Here is a 20,928-nt window from a genome sequence, read left to right as displayed (position 1 = left end):
CCAAATTCTGGCCAATCTCATTTCTTGTGGCATTCGCTTTCTATCATTGTGCTCATCTCCTAGTGTGTCTGTCAATTTTCTAGCCACTGAATCAGTTAATCACTGCTTTTCTCTCATAATTTCTTATATTGGCATGCTTTTCTGCTGTTCTGTTTGTTGCTATCCATGGTTCTGTGGAAGGTTGTTAAAGCTGCCCTTGAATATTATTGGGCAGAAAGCTGGCATATATATCTGATAAACTGGTGTTGGAGCCTTCCTTCCAACCATATCTATTCTAATCAGCACTTCAGTGCTACTTGGCGCTGAAATGAAAGGATGGATTCAAGGCTAAATTTGGCTCCCCTTTCTCGTCAGCTCTTTCGATTCATGCACATATGAATGTATGGCATGGGACTGAAATTAGAGTGAGATGTATGTCTTTCTTGAGCTGAGGCAACAGAGCGAACCGGGCATCAGTTTCCTTGGCTGCTCTGCTCTCTCTGCGTGGCTGGTGGGTGACATTGAAGCGAACAGTTGCAGAATGTTGCCAATCTCCCTGTGCTAGCTCTCCGCTTGATCGTACGGCAGATGGTGCCGTGTGTTCATCAGGTCATTGCTGGGGTGGGAGAGGAGCACTTCTCTTTGTTTTGCTATCTTTTGTTTTTGTCAGAATGGACGTTTAAGCAAAAGTGGGAGGTTCTCTTCTGAGCTTGTTAAGAGTGATGCACAGGTGTAGCTAACATTTGCATCCTGTTCTCGGATTGAAAGGGGTGTTGCAATCCAATCTGAAGAAGGAAGCCCTTCCTGTCAGGAAGCAAACCTTAGGAGAGGAGTTTCAACATTCCTGAATGGGGGAAAAACTGCATAAAAGGAGGAACCCACCAGAAGATCAATGCATGTGGGGAAGGGTACATCAAAGGGAGGGAGTCTGGCCATCTGGAGAACCAGATTGGAACCCCAGGAGGGCCCAGGGCCTGATAATCTGCACCCCTACCTTACCTTCATAGCAGGCTCTTCCAGAGTGGCAAAGGTAACAGTGTGGCAACAAAAATAAGATGAAATTTTTACAGCAGGCTTCTAAATTTGACCAGGTTGAAAATGCTAAGGCAGAAAAAAGGGTGCTTGTTTAAGTCTTCACCATAAGTTTATTTCATGACTTAATAGCTAAGGGAAAGTTTGAACCAGAAACTTTCTGGGTCAGACTTTATGCCTTTAGTCACAAATAGTGTTATGCAGAATCTACCCGAGAAATGCCACTAACGGTTTTATCAAGAGATGGCATACAGAAATGCTGTTCAGACAGGAACATCTGACTTTGCTTTGACATTTTGCTTTGGCACTGGAGACTTAACAGTTAGCCATTTCTCTTGCCACCTCCTAGGAGACGTCTCCTCACAGATGCAACTAACTTCTTTAAATTCTTCAGGTATTTTGCACCCATCATAGCTTCCATATCGAGCCCTAAACTTTGCTTTAAGTCACATATGATGAAACTCTTGCTACAGCCCAATAGCAGCTTGGTGTTAAATAGAATCCTTGTGCTATGAATATCCCTGGGCTCCCTGATATAGCATGCATGGATATTACATCTGCCCACAGACACTTCTCTTCAGATCTACCAGCTTCCTCCTCTCCTGCTTTAAGATTTTTTAAAGCATGATGCTAAGCAAAGTGCTGTTCCCAGGGTCCTTTTTACTGGAGTACAAAAGAGTGGTTTGGAGGGTTGATCCCCATTTCTGCCCTATTCTTGGCTTCTTGGCCAAGTTACTTTTCTTTTACTCTCATCAGTTTGCCTTCTGGAAAATGAGCATTTTGCAACCAGCCGTCATCACAGTGGCATTGATTTATGAATGGTCAAGCCTCTTCCTACCCCCTCTCATGGCATCCATTTTGCAAGCAGCCCCATGACGATGTCTCCTAATTCCAAATTTGCCTGCCCACCCAAAGAAGTATCCTCATTGCAAGAACCTTCCCTCAGTCTAGATCCTTATGTAGCCAAAACAGGAACATTCATGTATAAAAAAAAAAGGCAGTGCCAGCTGGCTCAGCTTGGTGGTGGTGGGGAAACAAAAATGGAGGAAAAACTGTGCAGTGAAGACTGAGCATGCCCAGTGACTACCGGGTGCTGATTGGCTGTTATGGATGGCGGGGTGGGGTAAGTTTGAAAACTGGGGTCAGGAGGGAACATGGAATGGAGTATCCTGCAAAATGGTGTGGCTGGCTGGACTCCCATGCTGCCATGTTTTGTGTGGTGGCCTATATGACAAGTGTTTTTGAATGCACCTGGTTGATCCTTTTTTAGTGAATAAATGGTGAATGTTGGCTGCTGGGAAAATGCTAGGAAATTGGAGGAGCACAGGGAGCTGACAAAGTAGGATTCAATTTGGTCCTAACACTTATCTTCAAAATTCTTCTCTAATTTCTAATTTCTTCTCTATGTTATCTCAACAGTAAATTCCATTAAATTTGTGTTTATTGGCAAAATCTGTGTTACTTGTAAATCAAACTTGTATTTGATTTCGGTACTTGACTTCCATGTTTAAAATTAGTTAGCAATTTGTCACTGACAAGCAACAACATTTCTGTGTACACTCACAACGGTGTGCAGGGCAGTATCTCAGGCAGCGTGTGCCATTTCATATTGGATGTCTACCCAAGTACATGAAACTAAAAGAAAGCTCTGCCAGGAAGTCCAAAGCACCCACACTGCAAGTGCAGAAAATGGACTATCTGATAGATTCTGAACATTTTCAGATAGACAGCTCTCATTTTGTCTGGCTGGAGAGAACAATGGTGGACAGAAACAGGTAATTGGAACATGGCTTGCTTCTAAACTTACTGATATGTGTATGTGTGGAGTTGTGGGGATGAGAATCCTTGTCTGTATGGACCTTGGCTTGATCCAGTATGGCAGTCCTTATGTTCCTAGAGCTGACGTTTGAGCACAGTTGGATCTTTGAGCTAAAGGGATATTACAGCTCTATTAGGGAAATGATTTTGAGCTCTGATTTATGCCTCATCATGCTGCCAAGCTGGAGAATAGAAAGCTGTGAACTCTATCATGAGTTATGACAGCTCATTTCTTGCTGCAGATCCTCTGAGACTCTGCTTGTTTTTGTCATTCTTTCTTCTTGGCCTCTTTCTTGGCTTTTGACTATGATCATTCATTATAGGCTGAAGAACATTTCCCAAAGATTTAGTTGTAATTGCTTCTTTGGAGTGGGATGCGGGAGTTAATAAAGGTTATGAAAAAGCAAATGGCTTGAAATATTTCCTGATTGTTTCCAGCTTGTGTCCACTCTGCACTGTTAGCGCGACTGCATGGGAGAAGTGGCATTTGAGATCACAGAGCTTCATGGGAAGAGATGGAAAAGGACAACCAAAGTACTCCAGGAGCTGGGATAACCCCTCTAGGGGGAAAGGATGCAAAATTTAGGCCCTTTAATTTTAGAGAAGCAGCAGCTTGGGGAGACATGGAAGAGGTGCATAAGATTATGCATGGCATGGTGAAGGGAACATTTCTCTCCCTTTCATAACCCTAGAACCCGGGGCCGTTCCTGCCAATGAAACTGATTGGCAGGTGCTTCGGGGCAGATGAAAGGCATCTGCTGACTACAGTTAGTTTACCCACTGGCTTACTGGGTTCGACCCTACTTTGTCCCAGTGTTGCTCCTGAGCCAGAGGTTTGTCCCATTGCACCATGGCATTCAAAGCTCCATTCATTGCAGATATGGAATATTCTTTTTTTATAATAAGTTTTATTTAAAATAACCCTAATACAAAGAACAACTAAAAACAACATCAATCATCAGAAACATCGGACCTGCTGGGTCAGCCCCCACATTTTTTCTATTTATGATAACTTAAAAACATATTTGAATCTATACGAAGTCCCGTTTCTCTAGCCAATAATAAAAAGAGTCCCAAGTTTGATAGAAATCAGTATCTCCTTTCTCCTCCAAAGTCAATCTGTCCATTTCTGCACAGTCCAAGATCTTTTTTAGGATCAGTTCATTGGTGGGTGGCTCTTCACTCTTCCAGTGTTGGGCAAATGCAATCCTCGCCGCAGTAATTACATAGATATGGAATATTCTTGATGGAGATTGGTCACTGAACATACCCACCCATGTACCTTGGGGAAGAACTCTGAAAGAATTGGGCATGTTTAGTCTTGAGAAAAGAAGACTGAAGGGAGCTATGATAGCACTCCTAAAGTATCAAATGTTGTCACACAGAGGAGGGCCAGGATCTTGTCTCGACCATCCCAGAGCTCAGGATACAGAGCAATGGACCCAGCTAATAGGAAGCCAGATTCTGGCTGAACATTAGGAAGAATTTCCTGATTGTTGGAGCAGTACAGCAATGGAACCAATGACCTAGGGAGGTGGTGGGCTCTCCCGTATTGGAGGCCTTCAAGAGGCAGTTAGACAGGAACGATTTATCTTGGAGTCCTGTACTGAGCAATGGGTTGGACTCGATGGTCTTGTTGGCTTCTTTCAACTGTAGCGTTCTATGATTCTACATGTCAGTTGTGAAATTGCTAAAAGACCTGGAAGAGTTACAAGACCAGGTTTTGCTTTTCCTAGAAAACAGTCTCTCAAAACTTCCTTCTGTGTAGAATGTTGCCAGAGAGAAGGATGGGGGAACCTTGGTTCATTTGGACAGAATAATATCTGACCTGTTTTCCACTCTGATGCAGATGGTTGTTCTGTCTTAGGAGTAAATGCCTAAATAAATAGCCCTATGTGGACTGACATTCAAGCTCAAGCAGGGAATTTGGTCCATCTGAAGTAATCTTTAAATTGCTCAGTGCAGCTGAAAAGCCACATAACGACACAGGAGATGGAATATTTCTTCTTTTTAATTGAATGTAAAAATAAGAACCAGTCACATGCTTGGCAGAGAAGGGCAGTCGCTGGCAGGAGTGAAAGGGGCGTCTGGGAGATGTGTTTGTTTCCCTTTCTGAAAATGCATATGCCAAACTGATTCTGGCCACAAGCCCCTTGTCCGCACCAGCTTTTTGGCATGGAACTGTTCAATTAATAGTCTCCCCATCCTTCCTCTCTAATTTGTGGCTGCCACTTCTTGCATTGTGGAGAGCCTTACTGGGCCACTCCCCCCCCCCCACCTCTTCAGACTCAATATCTACTTCCTCTGTTAAGCCTTTGGGTTAACTTTGTTCTCATTCCCAAGTGAAGAAAACGAACTATGTGTAAGACTTGCAGCAATTCCTTATTACCCTTTCCATTTCCTGCCTGCAAGATTCTCTCACCAAAACCCTGCCTAGTTCTAGAAGTTAAGCTCCTTAGAGCAGGCCTTGTTTTCTCTGGTAAATATGATGCACAGTGATGTTTCTATGTAAATAAATTATCAACCTTATAGATATCACATAAAAAAACTACTGAAGCTATAGGAACTAAATGACAATAACAATAGCAATAGTGTAAAGATAATACTTTTGAGGGGGCCTGGTTTTCCCTGTGAAGTGGCAGATGAGTAATTGCAAGGGTTTTTTTAAGCAACTGCTTCTGAATCTGCTTGTGAAAAGCTAGCAAAAGAGAGAGGAAGAATGGTTCTGGTAGGCAAGGCAACAGATTGATTGCTCTCCTGAACAATAACAAGAACTAATTGGTGCCTTATCTTGACTGAACTCCTGCAGCCAGAAAAGAGAATGCTGTAGGAGAGGGAAGTAACATTATACATGCTACTGAGCTCCTGTTGCTTCGAACAACCTAGCAGTGTCTAGCTTCCATAAACCACTCATTCCTGGAGGTTGTATGAATCCCGGATTTACTCCAGCCCCCACTACAAAATCCACTTATGCATTACCCCAAAGAGGAAATGTATTAGCCATCCCCCAAAATTCAGCAGATGAGGAAATCCATCAGTGTTAGACTGGGATCTGGGTTCTAGTCCCTGCTCAGCCATGGAGATGGATAGGTTACTTTGGGACAGTCACTCACTTTCAGCTTAACCTACTTCACAGGGTTGTTGTGAGGATAAGATTGAGAGGAGAACAAGAATTATGTAAGTTGCCTTGAGTTGCCTTGAAAAAAAAGTTGGGGTATAAAGGCCATATAAACACATAATTTAAAAAGAGAAGAGAGATACTGATTTGAATAAAGTGTGCATATGCTGACATAGAAATAGAAACACAACTTTTAAAATAGTTAGAATAATTTCAGTAGACCCAGGGTTCACCTTAGTGGGGAGGCTCGTGTGCCTTCCTCCAACATCTGTTTGGATCAGAATCTGATTCAGGCTTAGAGCAGAATTCAGTCCAGTCATAGGAAGCTCAGGTCTTGTATGCTAAGGAGGGTGAAACACCTCATTGACTGCATGGCAAGCTACAGCCTGGAATCCGGTCTCTGATTTAGACTTCTCTGATTTAGAGAAATCTTTTCTGGAAACTGTCAAAGAAGGGATGTCACCCAGGTGGAAACATCAGCTGGGACAGAAATACCCCAGCCAATATAGTGATTGCTTAAGGACCAGATTCCCCTGTCAGGAGAGGCATTCAGAAGGGAAGATCCAGCAGCCCCTTCTCTGTATTTATGCTAGTGCCCACAACAGATTTGTTTCTATTTGCTCAAAATGTTTTCTTTCCTGGCCTTTTCGTGAACTTATTCTTGCATGTATTGCCTGGCTAATCATAAACTCTTGTTCCCCTTGAATCAAAAGTCTTCATCTTTGATTGCCCACAACACTTCCTTGCCTGGATTTATCATGACTCTTGTCTGCCCTGAAATCTTTGACCATTCTGACTCAGAATCTAATGCTGGACTTGATCTCTTGTCTATGTATGAATTCTAGCCTTGGAACTTTCTCTTGGAGTGAAGCAGTGTGCTGATTGGCTTTGTGCAGGCTATTTGAGACCTTTCTGAGTTTTGCCGTGAAGTTCTGAAATGCTGATCTGCCTTACCTGACCTTCTGCAATAAATGAAGAGCTTTCGTGCAATCAGTGGTCTGTACCCACTTGCTGGAGTGTGACAGAACAATGGGCCTGAGAGGCAGGAACCATCGCTGGGCAACTTCAAGGTCTCTTCTCTCCCTTTTGATTTTTCACCTTTAAACCACACTTGGACTAGACATGCCGTCAAACAGAGGACACCTTCAGTTTAGAAGACCATCCTCTGTAGACAGACACATAGCCACCTACACCCCACTGCAAGTGTAACCTGCATGGCTGGTCTGTGTGTGAACCCACAGTGTCCCTGTATTCTGTTTAGCTGCCGTTATTTATCTGTCCTTCTGTGGATCCAAGTTCTTTGCAACCACAAGTCAATGGGAAGGAAGTCCCATCTTCAGTTCTTGCACTAGCATCCTTCTTTGCTTTGCTTTTTGTTTTGCTTTTTGTTTTGCTTTTTTCATATAAGCCAGCCATGTGCCAAGGTGCATTTAAAAAGAAATATTCAGAAGTGTGACTATAGCTGAACAGGTGACAGAGCTTCCTGATTAAGGCCATCTCATCACAGCGGAGATCTCTGTTATATTGCTTAAGGGATATGTGAGTTCTATCAAAACTGGTCAGAAAGAGACCTGCAAGTCTGAAGTATTAACAATGCCATTCTCATTGCATCTGGTAAGTCTAGGCTGAGGGTTGCTTCTAGTGCCTACTTCTTTCCTTTGATGAGCATCATCTCTTACATTCCTTTTAGTGAAGCCTAATGTGAAATCTGGATTGCCTCAATACATTGCTTGCATTTTTGAAATGGGGTGGTGTGTGTGTTCGGGGGCCTCGTGAAATAGATTTATTTACTAAATAGACATATTTATATAATTATCTCATTTAAAATATCTCTGTCATGTTTCCAAAGTGTTCCAAGCATCAAAGATCCTGTTGGCTACTGCCCAAAGACATTCCACAGCTACTCAATCCTTTCCTCCTTAACGGACAGTCTTATTGGTGAGCAAAAAGGAGGCGGAAGTGGTGGGAAAACAGAGGAGGGCTCCAAAGCAAACAAGATGGGGACCTTCCATGTCACCTCAGATGCAATATCCCTGAATATATTCAGTTCACACGTTCGCTGTCTGTCAGGAAAGATTGCTCTCAAAGAAGGAAATAAAGCATCCTTGCAGACTGCAAATTTGGACAACATTACTCCCACTGCTACCGTTGCGATAGGCAATCTTGGGGAGCAATGAACCTTGTGGAGCTGCTTGTCTGCCGGATTCCCTTGACGTGCCTAGGATCTTTTTCTGTGGTTTATCATGTCTTGCCAGAGAGAACATGACCTAGCATATGCATTCACACAGACACATCCAGCACATAGAAAGCAAAGGAAAGTTTATTCAGAAGAAAATCTAGGTTAAGCCTTTAACCTAATGTTGTCTAGGTAGTACATATTCCCACTTTCTGTTTCTAAAAGAGAATGATCATAGAAGCTCACCAAAAAAGAGAGTCTTCCCGTCTACCACCTGCCTGTTGGTTACAGTAGATTCTTGACAGCAGTCCCTATCAAGGGTTACATGAAGTCCATGTTCCAGGCTGGGTTGCTGGCTCTATATTCAGAGCTTGCTCACTTCCGTTTTCTCAGTCCCTGGCCCGTACAGTATTTTCCTCTGTACTTGCCTGTTTGTAATGAGAAGGTTCTCCTTGTTTTCCAGACTTTCTCTAATTGCTTAATCGCTCTTGATGAGCTCAACTGTGACTGTCTGCTATGCAATGGTGTCTGTTTTCTATGGGTGAAAAGATGAGTTCTTTGTCTGTGTTTTTAGAAATGGGGTAATTTCCGGGCGTGTTACTGTGCTTGCGGAGGGTCATCGTCATCATGCTTGTAGGGACGTTCCACCCAATATTTTTAAGGGGAAACGTCTTATGCCTGACCTTTTCTCTGCAAGAATGCCAGCCATCATTCATCATCCATGCTTATCTCACCCATACTGGCTAGTCCAAGTCATTAGGTCACTCCTGAAGTCCAGCTCACTCCCTCTAAAGGACAGCATTCGCAGCTTGGGAGTGCTCCTCGACCCAGAGCTGTCTCCGGAAGCTCAAGTGACTGTGGTGGTGAGGAGCGCTTTCCTTCAATTTCGGCTGCATCCCTACCTGGAGAACAATTGCCTGGTGACAGTGACACATGCATTGGTTACTTCCCGATTGGACTTCTGTAACACGCTCTACATGGGGCTGCCCTTGAAGACGGTCCGGATACTTCAGATGGTGCAAAATAGAGCTGCCAGGTTGCTGACAGGGACTGGGCATTATTCTCATATAACCCCAGTCCTCTACCAGCTTCACTGGCTTCCCATCGAAGTCCAGGCCCAATTCAAGGTGCTGGTTATCACCTATAAAGCCCTAAACGGCTTGGGACCTGGATATCTAAAGGAACACCTGCATCCATATTTGCCCTCCCACCCCTTGAGATCGGCGGCAGAGGCCCTTCTCCAGGAACCCTCCATGAAAGATATTAGGAGGGTGAGTACCCAGAGGAGGGCTTTCTCGGCGGTGGTGCCCCATTTATGGAATGCGCTCCCCAGAGAGGTCCGCCTGGTGCCATCATTATTTGTTTTTCGGCACCAGGCCAAGACCTTTTTATTCAAACGATATTTTAATAATTGTTGATTCAATTGTTGTTGAGCCAGGATGTATCCAGATTTTATATGTATGTATTTATATGTGTATTTATTTATGATGTTGGAAGCCATCCCAAGGCTTATGCAAATGGGACGGCATACAAAAATTCCAAATAAATAAATAAAATAAAATAAAATATAAAACAAAATAAAATAAATATGACCCATGGCATGGGAACCTGTCCTTGTGGCACTAATATTGATATACATCTGCTACACTATTACCACTACTACCATAGTATTTCTTAGTAACCTCGCTCTTAAAGACCCAAGGGGTCTTACAACAGAAACACTAAAACATACAAAATATAAAGTAGCTTAAAACAAAATCTATTAAAATTTCATACTAAAACAACTACAACATAAGAATGAATAACTCCATCATACGCATTCAGATGCCCAGGCACAGAGACAAGTCTTGCCCGGGTGCCAGAAGGAGAGCAGTGGCCCCCACCACAAGGGCCCTTTCCTTTGTTGCCGTCCTCTGAAACGCTGCTGAAGGAGGCACTCTGAGAAGGGTCTCAGATATTGCTCATAGAGTACGGGCAGGTTCATACCTGGGAGAGGTAGCCCATCATTTATTGAGGTCCCAAGCCATGTGAAGCTTCATAAGGTGGAACCAGCATCCTGAACTGGCATCTTGGAAGTATACCGGCAAGCAACACAAGCAGGTCAGAATTGCTGTTATGTGCTTGAACTTACTTGTCCCTTCCATCACATTTTCTGCCAATGGTAGTTTCCAAACCACCTTCAAAGGAAGACCCTGATGAGAAAGTAGGTGTGTGAATGGACCCTTGCATGTGTCTAAAACCTCAGCGAGGATGTTCTTATCACATTTGAACCAATGCCTATCAATGGAAAGAAATTGGGATGAGCGACGATGGACCAGCTGTGGCTCACCTTGGATTAGCCGGACCTGAAATAAGTCTTAAGGTCAATCAGAACTTGCAATAGGAATCAGCCGGGAGAGGAGGTGAGGTAGCTTCCTCCACAGGCCCAGATCACCCTTGTGGATATCCAACTGGAAGCATCACCTTATTAGGCCAATAACGGAAGGTACTGAGGGCATCAAGGCACGCTTTTATTATGGCCGCGAAAGCATCCTTAGGAACAGGGTCCTCTTGGTGTGTGAGGCTGTTCCTGCACCAGCACTTTATTCATGTGCACCCCATGATCTGTGGCTGCATTCGACAGCTTTGCACATCCCAGAGAAGACCTGCCATTGTAGTGTGGAGCGGCTGGTAAAGGGGATGCTGGCCTTTCTTCTCCAGATTGGGTGTTAATTCGGAGAAGAATGCAGGAGATTGAGAAGGACAGCAGCATCTGGAGATGTTCTCCAGCCTCTCTAGTGATGGCAATGAGGCTACCTGGGTTCTAACGCTCCCAAGAGGGACCTTCTTTTGGTAGCAGTGATATTGGCGCACACCTTAGTGGGGCATAAGGAAGGGCCTTCTCAGTGGCAGGCACCCACCAGGATCTGGCAGGCTGGGTTCACTCCCTCCCTGTGGTCTTTCTGCCAGTAGACAGAGACACTCGCTTTTGTATACGGACAAGCTTTCAGTGTGTCCGTTGGTCTATTGCTGGGGGAGAATTCAATTGGTTGGTGTTGCATATTTCTTTTATTGCCACTTTTTAATTGTGTTTCAATGGATTTGTTTTTATGTTGTGTTTTAATTAGGATTTTATTTTTAATGTGGAGCATAACCCTTGGGAGCATTGTTCATGTAGAATTGGAAACTCTTAGTCAAGGTGGGCATTGCATGTGAAAAAGTAGATGCTGGAATGTGAAACAAAAACACAATAAATTGAAACTATGGTCGAAGTATCACAGTGAAAATGATCACCAACTCCACACAATGGCCTTTGACAAGCATTCTCAGATTTATTCAAAGCAAACCTGCTGCTTGCCTTTCCTAATTCATTGCTGGACATTAACTGGCATGTTTTATCTGCCAAGGAAGCCAAGGATCCCTTGGCCTCAGCAGCTCCCCATGCTTTGCTTGCCTTAGCAGAGAACAAGGAAGGAGCACAGCCGTGTGGATGTATTTGAACCGAGTCACACTTCAGAGGGCCCCTGACTGTGATCGCTTCTCAGCTCTGCAGGATCTGAGAAGGGCTCTCCTCTCTGCTTTCCTCAAGGCAGTCTTCCACCTCAGGATCTGAATAGGTTCATTGGCTGTGGGACTTTGTCTGTAGGGCTGCATAACGGCAGAAGGGTTTTAGGTGGCCAGAAATTAAAGGTGGTAATGCTAGGATGAGTTGCACATGTTTACTTCATCTAGAATATCCAGGCACCTCTCTTTTTGTTTATTCATTTATGGTAAATGAATATAGGGAAATGTAAGCCTTATGGGGCAACAAGGGGCCAGGAGCCATTCCCTGCCCCAAGGAACTTGCATTCTAGATTTTGATATTTTAGAAGTAACAAAGAAAAGGGGTGGGGAGCTTGATTTGAATTAAGCATAACCTTATTTTGAAATTCATTTGGTTAAGTACTGGATTAAATTAGCTCTAAATTAGAAAACACGGTGTGGAGGTGAATAACATATTGCAAGTAGTATTGTGTTCTGGATGGTAAAATTAAAGGATGCTTGTCAAACAAGCTTTTTCTGAATGGCGATGGATATAGGAGCGGGGGGGGTGAGATGGTGATTGGCTGACTGGGTATTAGTCAAATGTGTATTTCCTTTTGTCTTCTCATGGTGGTACAGTAGCTTTGATTAAACCACCATTTACTGTAGCAGAATTTGGGGAAGAATCTTGTAAATACATTCAGGGCAAGAAGTAGGTTTTGCAAGGGACAAATGCTTGGCAAATGCCTGCTCTTGTCTCCCAGAATCAAGCACAGTTGTCACCATGCCTTGTGTCACAAGAGGCTGTCAATCCACTGTGCCAGCAGGATGCTGACTGCAGCAGCTTGCAGTGGAAACCCATCCTCAACCCTCGATCCATGCATTCTGGGGTCAGCAACTTGCCGAGATGTCATCAGAAATCAGTCAGTTCATTTAGCCGCCACCTACATGCATGAGAAACCCTTGGGACACAAAGGATGGCTGAACCAGGAAGTGCTGATGTTGCTCCGTCTCGAAAATGTGTGCTGAACTCTAGAGCAGAGCCCAAGTGTGAAGGTGGCATTGTCTGCCCCGACAATGAGCTGGCTTGCCTGCTAGCCTGGATCAATCAGTATGCTTATATATCTTGTAAAATAAGCTCACAGCCACACAGTGAACTCTGCTGTACGGACATTGATGATGTTTGTAGGTAACTCTCTTTCTGCGGCTTTCTTTGCTGTGTTTTGTTGGGACTCCTGACAGCGCAGAAATCTCCCCCCTGCCCCTATTGGCATAGCATTTTTCAGAAGGGAACCATAATTCAGTGGTAGGTTCCATGCCTTGCATGGAGAAGGTTCCAGGCTGAACCTTTGGTTATGTGGCTATATGAGGCCCAGTCATATCCAGCTTATGGCTACCGTATGATGAATACCCTGGAAAATGGCCTGTCCTTGACCCCAAACCTTTGGTAGCTCTAGCTGAAAAGGATCAGGCAATGGAGAAGACATCTGCCTGAGCCCCTAGTCAGCTGCTTCTAGTCTGAGTACACAATACAAACAGACAGGCTGTGCAATGTAGTAGCAAACAGGTTGCAAACGAAAACAGAAGAAGGCAGAGTTCTCAAGTGGAGTTCAGAGTATTTTGAAAATGGCCCTGGTCCCCCCATCTCTAAAGATTACCCTCTTCTGGCAGATTACCACAGTGGAATAGAAAGTAAAGCATTTGCCGCATGCCTCTGCATACCGGTTGCTGAGGAACCCAAGTGGACAGGTGCTACCCCTCCCATGCTCTGCCTGTGGGCTTCCCAGAGACAGCTGGTTGTCCCCTGTGTGAGCAGGATTCTGGGCCTATATAAGCCTCTGGTCTAATCCAGTGGGCCTCTTCCTGCAGTCCCTGGTTCCCTGCTCCCTTGACCCACAGAGCCTCATTAAAGTGCCTTTCTGTACTGCATGCAGCACCTACTAGCACTGTGGATGGACAGCCAGGAGGAGGTGAAGAACAGTTGGTCGACACTTTGGTCATGTGCCCAGCCTGAGCACCGGATCGGCCATGAGAAGGCTGTTGCCAGCCATGGAAGTTCATGGACCCAGGGAAGGCTCTTCTTGGCCCTTTCCCCGCCCAGGTGCTCTTGTGTGCTTTTTGCAGTTTCTTAGCATCTAGTACCTTCGAAGGGATTCCAGTGGATGCACTAAAACTAAGAAGGGATCCCATGGCTGCTTGAAGCCTGCTGGAAACAGCAAACTTCCTTTCTGTCTGAACAGGCAGAAGGTTGTGTCCCAAAAGCCTGATTTATGTTTGTATTTAAAGAGTTTTTTACTGCACATCTCAGCTGCAAATGCGCTCATAGTGGTTTACAGATCAATAAAAACAAGAAGGTTTGTGCCTTCAGGCTTATATTTTGAAAGAAATGAGACAAAAGGCAGAGGACAGAGAGCCAAGGGAGAGAAATCCACAATGAGGTCGAACGAGTTTGGATTTCTGTGAATCTGTCCTGTGGGTCCCACAATGAACTGCTGTTGTTTTCTGAGCCCTGCGTATTCCACAGACTTGAGACCAGTTTCAGCCGGGGCATTGCTTGAGACTGCCAGGTTGAAAGGAGGTCATAGTTATCTCATGCCTGGGTTTTGGCCCAGTCGATGCTAGTCTTCCAGCCAAGTCATCTGGGGACACCTCAGCCAACAGCGACACATTATAGAGTGCTCACCTTGTAAGCTGTCGTCCCTTTTGGCATCCACAAAGGGCCTCTGGCACCATCTCCCCCTCCCTGGTGGGAGCACACTTACAAGGGAAAAATGATGTGTCAACATTCCCATTACTATCAGTGGATCTTAAAACTCCTTTCCTTTGGTGGATAAGTGCTATTACCTAGGCATGCTTGCTCAGAAGTATTCCCCATTGAGTTCAATGGAGCTTACTCCTAGACATATGGCATAGAATTACAGCCTCACAATGCATGCCTACTCAGAAGCTCCACTGCGTTTTATAGGGCTTAGTCCCAGGTTTGAGAAGGTGAGAGTTCAGCCTTTTCTTGGAAGACCAACCACTCATATCTGTTGATCCACTGATCTTTCGAAAATCTTTTCAGAACGCTTCCACGAATGATGCTATGCATTATGTCATGCTTAAAGTTAGTTTTGCCCAACTTCCCCTTGATTTCAATGGGCCTGTGTGAAGCCTAAGTATGAATCCAGTCCTATGAATATTAATAACAATAACAATACTATCAATTATTAATTATAATTAATAATTATATTATTATTATTTTCATGCCTATACTGCCCCATAGCAGAAGCTCTTTTTAGCTGCTTATCTTTAACACAATCCCATTTGTTCCATTTGTTTCCAACTTAAAGGATCCAGCAACAGCTACTTAGTGCGCTAGTACTTTGCAATCTTTAAAAAATGTAATGGGGTGATTCCAGATTTAAAGGTGTTTGTGATTTAAAGATTTAGAGAATGCTTATGGAATCTGCGTGACTGCTTTCAACGGGCCCGACTGTAAGCATGGCTGGGGGCATGACCGTTTTGCTGCTGTCCTAGATGCAGGCAACTCTACCAACTCAGGGGCTTACATGCATCCAGTGACCAGAGTGAGGTGTGGGGGTGGCAATCCCTATCTAAATAAAGCACCAGGACCAGGAGCGAAGGGCCTGGAGCACCAAGAGAGACTCCCAGAGGTGGGCAGACCCAGCCTCTTCCCCCAGCCCTCTGGGATGCCCCTTTCCCTCTCCCCAGGGTGTTTATTTCTGCTTTGGGAGAGGCAGGCGGCACCCACTGTAAGGGAGGTGGGGTGAGATCAGGTGTCCTCAGGGCTGGCACCCCAGAGAATCCCATGGCACCCCAGACATTGTCAGGATGTGTAGAATTGTGTCCTAACTCCACTCTGTCCATCTTTCTTGAAGATCTGATCACCGCATTCTGCTCTAAATGCACTGTTCAGTTTGCAAGCCTTTTTTCTCGATCAAATGAAATGGATGGTAGGTGGTTGTTTGCTTTAAACACAGCATTCACGGCACAAATTGTTATGAAGTTATTATTTTAGAAACAAATGGTCTGGAAATGTGTTCCCCATCACTCATTTAAATTTTATGGGTTGTTGAACTAAATATGCAAATTGCCTGTAATTCTCCACCTTGTGACATTCTGGGTGACGGATGCTAATGCTGCACTTGAGAATTAATGCGTACGCACCCACATTTGTACCCCAGCAGAAATTCTCCACCCCATTATTTATGGGACTCTTGCTGCTCCCTTTTGAGACACTGGTTGTCACTGGGCTGGCTTTGCTACTCCCCCAATCTCTCCCAAATGGCTTAATTGCTCTTTGCTATTGATGCAACGGATGGTCTGTGAATATTTACTACTCAGGAGTGTAAAATTAGGTTTGTCTCCACTAAACTGTGGCAAGGAAGGGGCTGTTGGCGGAAGAGGTCCAGTGGTCCAGTGTTTCCTGGATCTGTTGATCCTATCACTTGAGCTGTAATCCCTGCCTAGATCTGGTATCCAGTCAACTTCTCCCTCCAGTTCTACCCTGACCTTGGACAGAACCAGTCTGGAAGGGCAGTGCGGTGCAATGGTGAGAGTATTGCTCTGGGACTCTGGAGTTCAGACTTGTGGCTCCCGCTCACTGATGAACTTCCCTGGGTAACTTTGGGCAATCGCTGATATTCGGCCTGACTAAGGATCTTGTATGTCACCTTGCATTCCCTGCAGGAAAAGCAGGATATCAGTGTGACAAAATAAATCCACCTGCTTTGTCAAGCACAGTCTGTTGTGCTTCTGTCACCATTATGAAATATAACTGCTCCCCCTGCACATTTTTCTTTTCGCCTGGAAAAGAAAATGCCAGGTAGGCTGTCACGTTTTTCTTCTTCCTTCTCCATCAGTGGCCCTTATTTTTCAGCAATTATTTCGTCACATTTTTATATAACCTTATTTGAGAGGGGAGTTCGCCTGTGGGCATGAATTGATATACTAATAGTCTAGCGTGGCAAAAGGTGGAGCTACACGTGATGCTAATGATGTACTCCTTTCACAAACAGGAAGCTTGATCCAAACTGGGGATAGGAAGAAGGGCATCTTCTCCATGAAGTGCAGGAGGCCAACTAGCCTGGGGAAAGTCTGCCTCCAGGTCTACAGGGCAGTCGTCCTGCCTCACGTGGGAATCAGATTTCAGGTTCTTGCCATGCAAGAGCAAGCATGAGAGGCAGTGTGGTGTAGTGGTTAAGAGTCTGGGGCTCAGGCGATCTGCGTTCTCGTCTCTGCTTGGCCATGGAGCCAACTGGGTGACTCTGAGCCAGTCACAGACTCTCAGTCCACCCTCACAGGGTTGTTGTTGTGGGGATAAGACAGAGCAGGAGATGGAGTATGATGTGAGCCACTTTGAGTTTGTTGTAAGAAAAAAGTCAGGATATAAATCTAATAGATAAATAAATATGAAAAAGAGTAGAACCCTTTGCCTGCTGCTATGGACCTGATCCAGATCATTGGGGAAGGGCGTGTTTTCTGTTTGCAGGATGACAAGGAGCTTCAATAAGCTTCAAGGAACCTTGAAATGTCACTTTAACTAGAATTTGGTGACAACTCAGTCTTTTATCTTTTTTAAACATTTATTTTTTGCCTTGATCACTGCAGCTTGGAGACTCAGTTAAACATACTTTCACAAAGGAACACAGGAAGCTGCTTGAAAATGAGCCAGGCCCCTGGGCCATGAAGCCTGGTGATGTTGACAATAATTGGCAGCCATTCTCCAGGAATTCAGACCAGAACATTTCCAGCTCTACCTGGGGAAGTTGTGGCTCAAAGCAGTGGCCACCTGAGTTCAAAGCAAATGCTCTGGCACTGAGCCATCACAGGTCGCTGTTCACCTCAAGCCTTGATGCATTTTAGCCCCTTGAATACTTTTCCTCTGTTTAACCATTAGCTCTGTTTCTCTCCCGCTCTTCCTGCTGCCTCTTCTCAGAGGAGATGGATCAATCCGCTGCCGTGCGTTCCGAATATCTGGTCTCAGGGATTCGAACTCCTCCTGTCCGAAGAAATAGCAAGCTGGCCACGTTGGGCAGGATCTTCAAACCATGGAAATGGAGGAAAAAGAAAAATGAGAAGCTAAAGCAGACTTCAGCAGGTAAGTAGTGTGGCAGAAGATGGCTTTGGCTTATAGCATGACGACTATACAGGGCTGTGTATGTTCTTCAATTTGTACAGGTACAAATAAGGCCAAGAACATGCTCTGGCTTGTAAAATCCAGCTGCCTGAGAGCTCAGCTGGAATTCATTATAAAACAAGTTTCAAGTCCTTATGATTTTACAGATTTGCTTGCGAGTGTGTGGGCAGTGCACGAGAGACCCTCACAAGCAGCTGAGCAAGCATTCCAGGAGACTTAGATCCCGTGTACCTCCAACTCCCCCACAGTGACTAGGAGAAATGGAAGGAAGGAAGCAGAGCATATACCAACTGCAGAAGTCATCTTTATTTCAAGCAGGGCTTTTCAATGGCACTTAGTGAAGGCGCTCCAAGACCCTGTTTATAAGTAAGGTGGAACATAATGCTACTTCTGACAGGGGTATCTCAAACTGTGGTTGCTTTCGCTGCACCCCTTCTCTAGTTAAAGGGCAATTCCCATTTCATCCTTTTTTACTTTACTTCCTTGGTGTGATTGGAATTGCCAGGTGCTATTCATCCATATGCAGGTGTGCATCGGGGACAGGATATCTGAGATCAGCTGTGTGGGGCATGATGAGATTGGGTGGTACCTGCTTCCCTGAGCACCTTTCATCCCACATTCCAAATGCATGTGGCCAGCTGAGTGATCCATGATGCTTCCCACTAGGCTGAGAGTGCTATTTCAGGGGACACCCACCCAGGCTTTTGGGCATATCTCTCCACCTGCAAGTTACCCTGCAAAGAAAATATCACTGTCAGAAGATGGTGCAGTTATTGTCTTGCTTCACATGGAACATTAAGCCATTGTGTGGTTTATTGTAGCCTGACTTGTCTGAATCCTTCCCTTCGAGCAACCCATGGTTTGCCAGCTAACTGCAAACCACAAAGAGTTGCCATCATTTGCTTTCTGGCTTATGAAGCCTGGCTTGTTTAAATGATGGCTCATTGTGATGTCTGCACCCAGAACCATGGCTTGTCATTGACTTGTTTTGTCCAGGAAGAGAAGCTTGAAAACTAGACTGCTTTGAAGGCTGACAAAATGGAGGGGGGAAAAGCAAACTTGAAATAGGGAAAAAGAGTCCATCATTTTTTGCCCAGCTGCAAAACCATTAATAGCTAATGTTACCCATGATTTAGCATTACTCTTTATTTATTTATTTATTTGATTTATATCCCACTGTTTTCTCATAACAAATTCAAAGTAACTTACATGATTCTCCCCCTGCTTTTCTCAGTCTTATCTCCACAACAACAACCTTGTGAGGCAGGTTGGGCTGAGAGTCTGTGACTTGCCCAAAGTCACCCAGCTGGCTCCATGGCAGAGCAGGAACTAGAAGCCAGATCAATTAAGCCCCAATCCTAAGCTTTTCACCAGACATCGGAGGGTTGCAATCTTCAGCAGTGCCCAGTCGCATTGACAGAATTCTCTCCTCTCTGCCTCTCATCAGCAGAGGCAAGCACTAAATTTGCATGGTAGTAAATACTACTACTCAGGCCGTGGTAGTAAGGGTGACCCCCATCTTTCTTGCCTCTATTCCAGGGCATTCAATAGCAGCCAGTCCTGCAAAAACTTAGCAGGCAAAGCTTTTTCATCCCTCTGTCTCAACACTAGGAAAAGCAACCTTGGTGCACAATTGACCTGGTGCATGATCCTTCCTCAAGGGGAGATTCAGGGACTGAACCTGATACCTTTCACATGCAGCACAGAGCTATGGGTAGAGCATGGCCCACTTTACAGGGCACGGCGCTCTGTCTGAGGGGCACTTCTGGTTCAATACAAAGGCTTGTGTGGGCTTCTCTTGACATCCTCCATCCACAGCTAGCGCCTGAACAGCAAAATGGGGAGACACACAGGTAAACGGGTCAGGGGATGAGAAGTGTTGCATTTTTGAATTACCATCTCTTCGTGAAAGAGCCTAAGCAAATCTTATGCAAAACTGTGTCCTCTTTTTTGATCATGTGCAAGTGGATACTTCAGGCAGAGTCCAGCTCTGGGTGGTAATCCAGTTTTTATTTTAATTCTTTTTTATTTTTTTAAAGAAAACTTGGACTTCTAGCTAGTGGACCAACCTGTCTCTGTAAGGGAGGGTTTGCAGCCTCTGTGACCAGTTAGATTTGTTGTTTTGCATGCTGTCAAGTCATCTCCAACTAATGGTGATCCTGTGAATGAAAGCCCTCCAAGAGAGTCTTACCCATGATAGCCCTGCTCATCCCCTAAAACTCAAGGCAGTGGCTTCCTTGATGGAGTCTCTCCATCTCATACTGGATCTTCCTCTTCTTCTTCCTCCATCAGGAATCCTTAGCATGATTGTCTTCTCCAGTGAGTCCTGTCTTCTTCTGAGGTGCCCAGACTAGAACAGCCTCAGCTTTGTCATTTAACTTTTACAAACTGTTAAAAATATCCACAGTCAAACGAATCTTTGTTGCTTTGATTTAGAAATAATGTAACTCTCTCTGTGTCCAAGTTAAAAGGAGGGACAGATAACTAAATAAGACACAAATAACCTTATGATCTGGAAAAGCATCTTAAGGAAAGGAAAGGCGAGAAGATGCTCCACAAGGCTTATAGGCTACTGTTGAGTATATTCAGGATTTAATTGCAAGTCCCCCCCCCCCCCAGATTCAATAAAATCACCTTTCTAATATTGTCATTACGTGTAATATCCCACAGGTAATGTAGCCATGAGAATTAATATGGGACAAGGAACCTCTTTTGAAAATATATACCTAAAGCATTCCTGACATGGTGATTCAGTACATAGAGCCAATCCATACTTTCTAATTATGGTGACTTACTATGTAGCAGGTGAATTGGCCACAAATCTGCGTGTCCCTGTGAAAGAGGCACATAAACCATATGAGAAGGACCAGTGCCCCCACATTTGTTACGCATTTTCAACAGAGCTGAATCTGGGTGGCTTTTTGCATTGCTGGGTCAAAAGAACAAAGCTCACACATTTTTACAAGCAGCTTTTGGGGTAATCAGTCCTTTATTATGTAGCTCCGTGGTAAGCGATGAACCAAAATGAGATTTCCTGCTTGCAATTTGCTCCCTATTGATCTTCTCTCAGCAAGAGTTTTTGTTCCATCCTGTTTTGTGTATTATTTCCATGTATGTATGTATGTGTTTACCGAATTGTGGCGGCCACACTGACATTGTGAG

General features: G+C 44.6%; 1 protein-coding gene across 1 annotated transcript in view; it reads left to right on the top strand.

The window, feature by feature from the left end:
• The window catches only part of PHACTR3 (phosphatase and actin regulator 3), a 228,136-nt gene that overhangs the window by 96,151 nt on the left and 111,057 nt on the right, over positions 1 to 20,928 (top strand). Inside the window, exon 4 of the mRNA XM_044455418.1 lies at positions 17,566 to 17,727. Within this exon, the coding sequence (XP_044311353.1) occupies positions 17,566 to 17,727 (162 nt within the window). The remainder of the gene's footprint in view (positions 1 to 17,565; positions 17,728 to 20,928) is intronic.

This window comes from Varanus komodoensis, unplaced genomic scaffold (assembly GCF_004798865.1).
Source record: "Varanus komodoensis strain SLA01 unplaced genomic scaffold, ASM479886v1 scaffold8, whole genome shotgun sequence".
Lineage (NCBI taxonomy): Eukaryota > Metazoa > Chordata > Lepidosauria > Squamata > Varanidae > Varanus > Varanus komodoensis.
The sequence above is the reverse complement of the archived record's forward strand: the minus strand, read 5'-3'. Positions and strand labels throughout refer to the sequence as shown.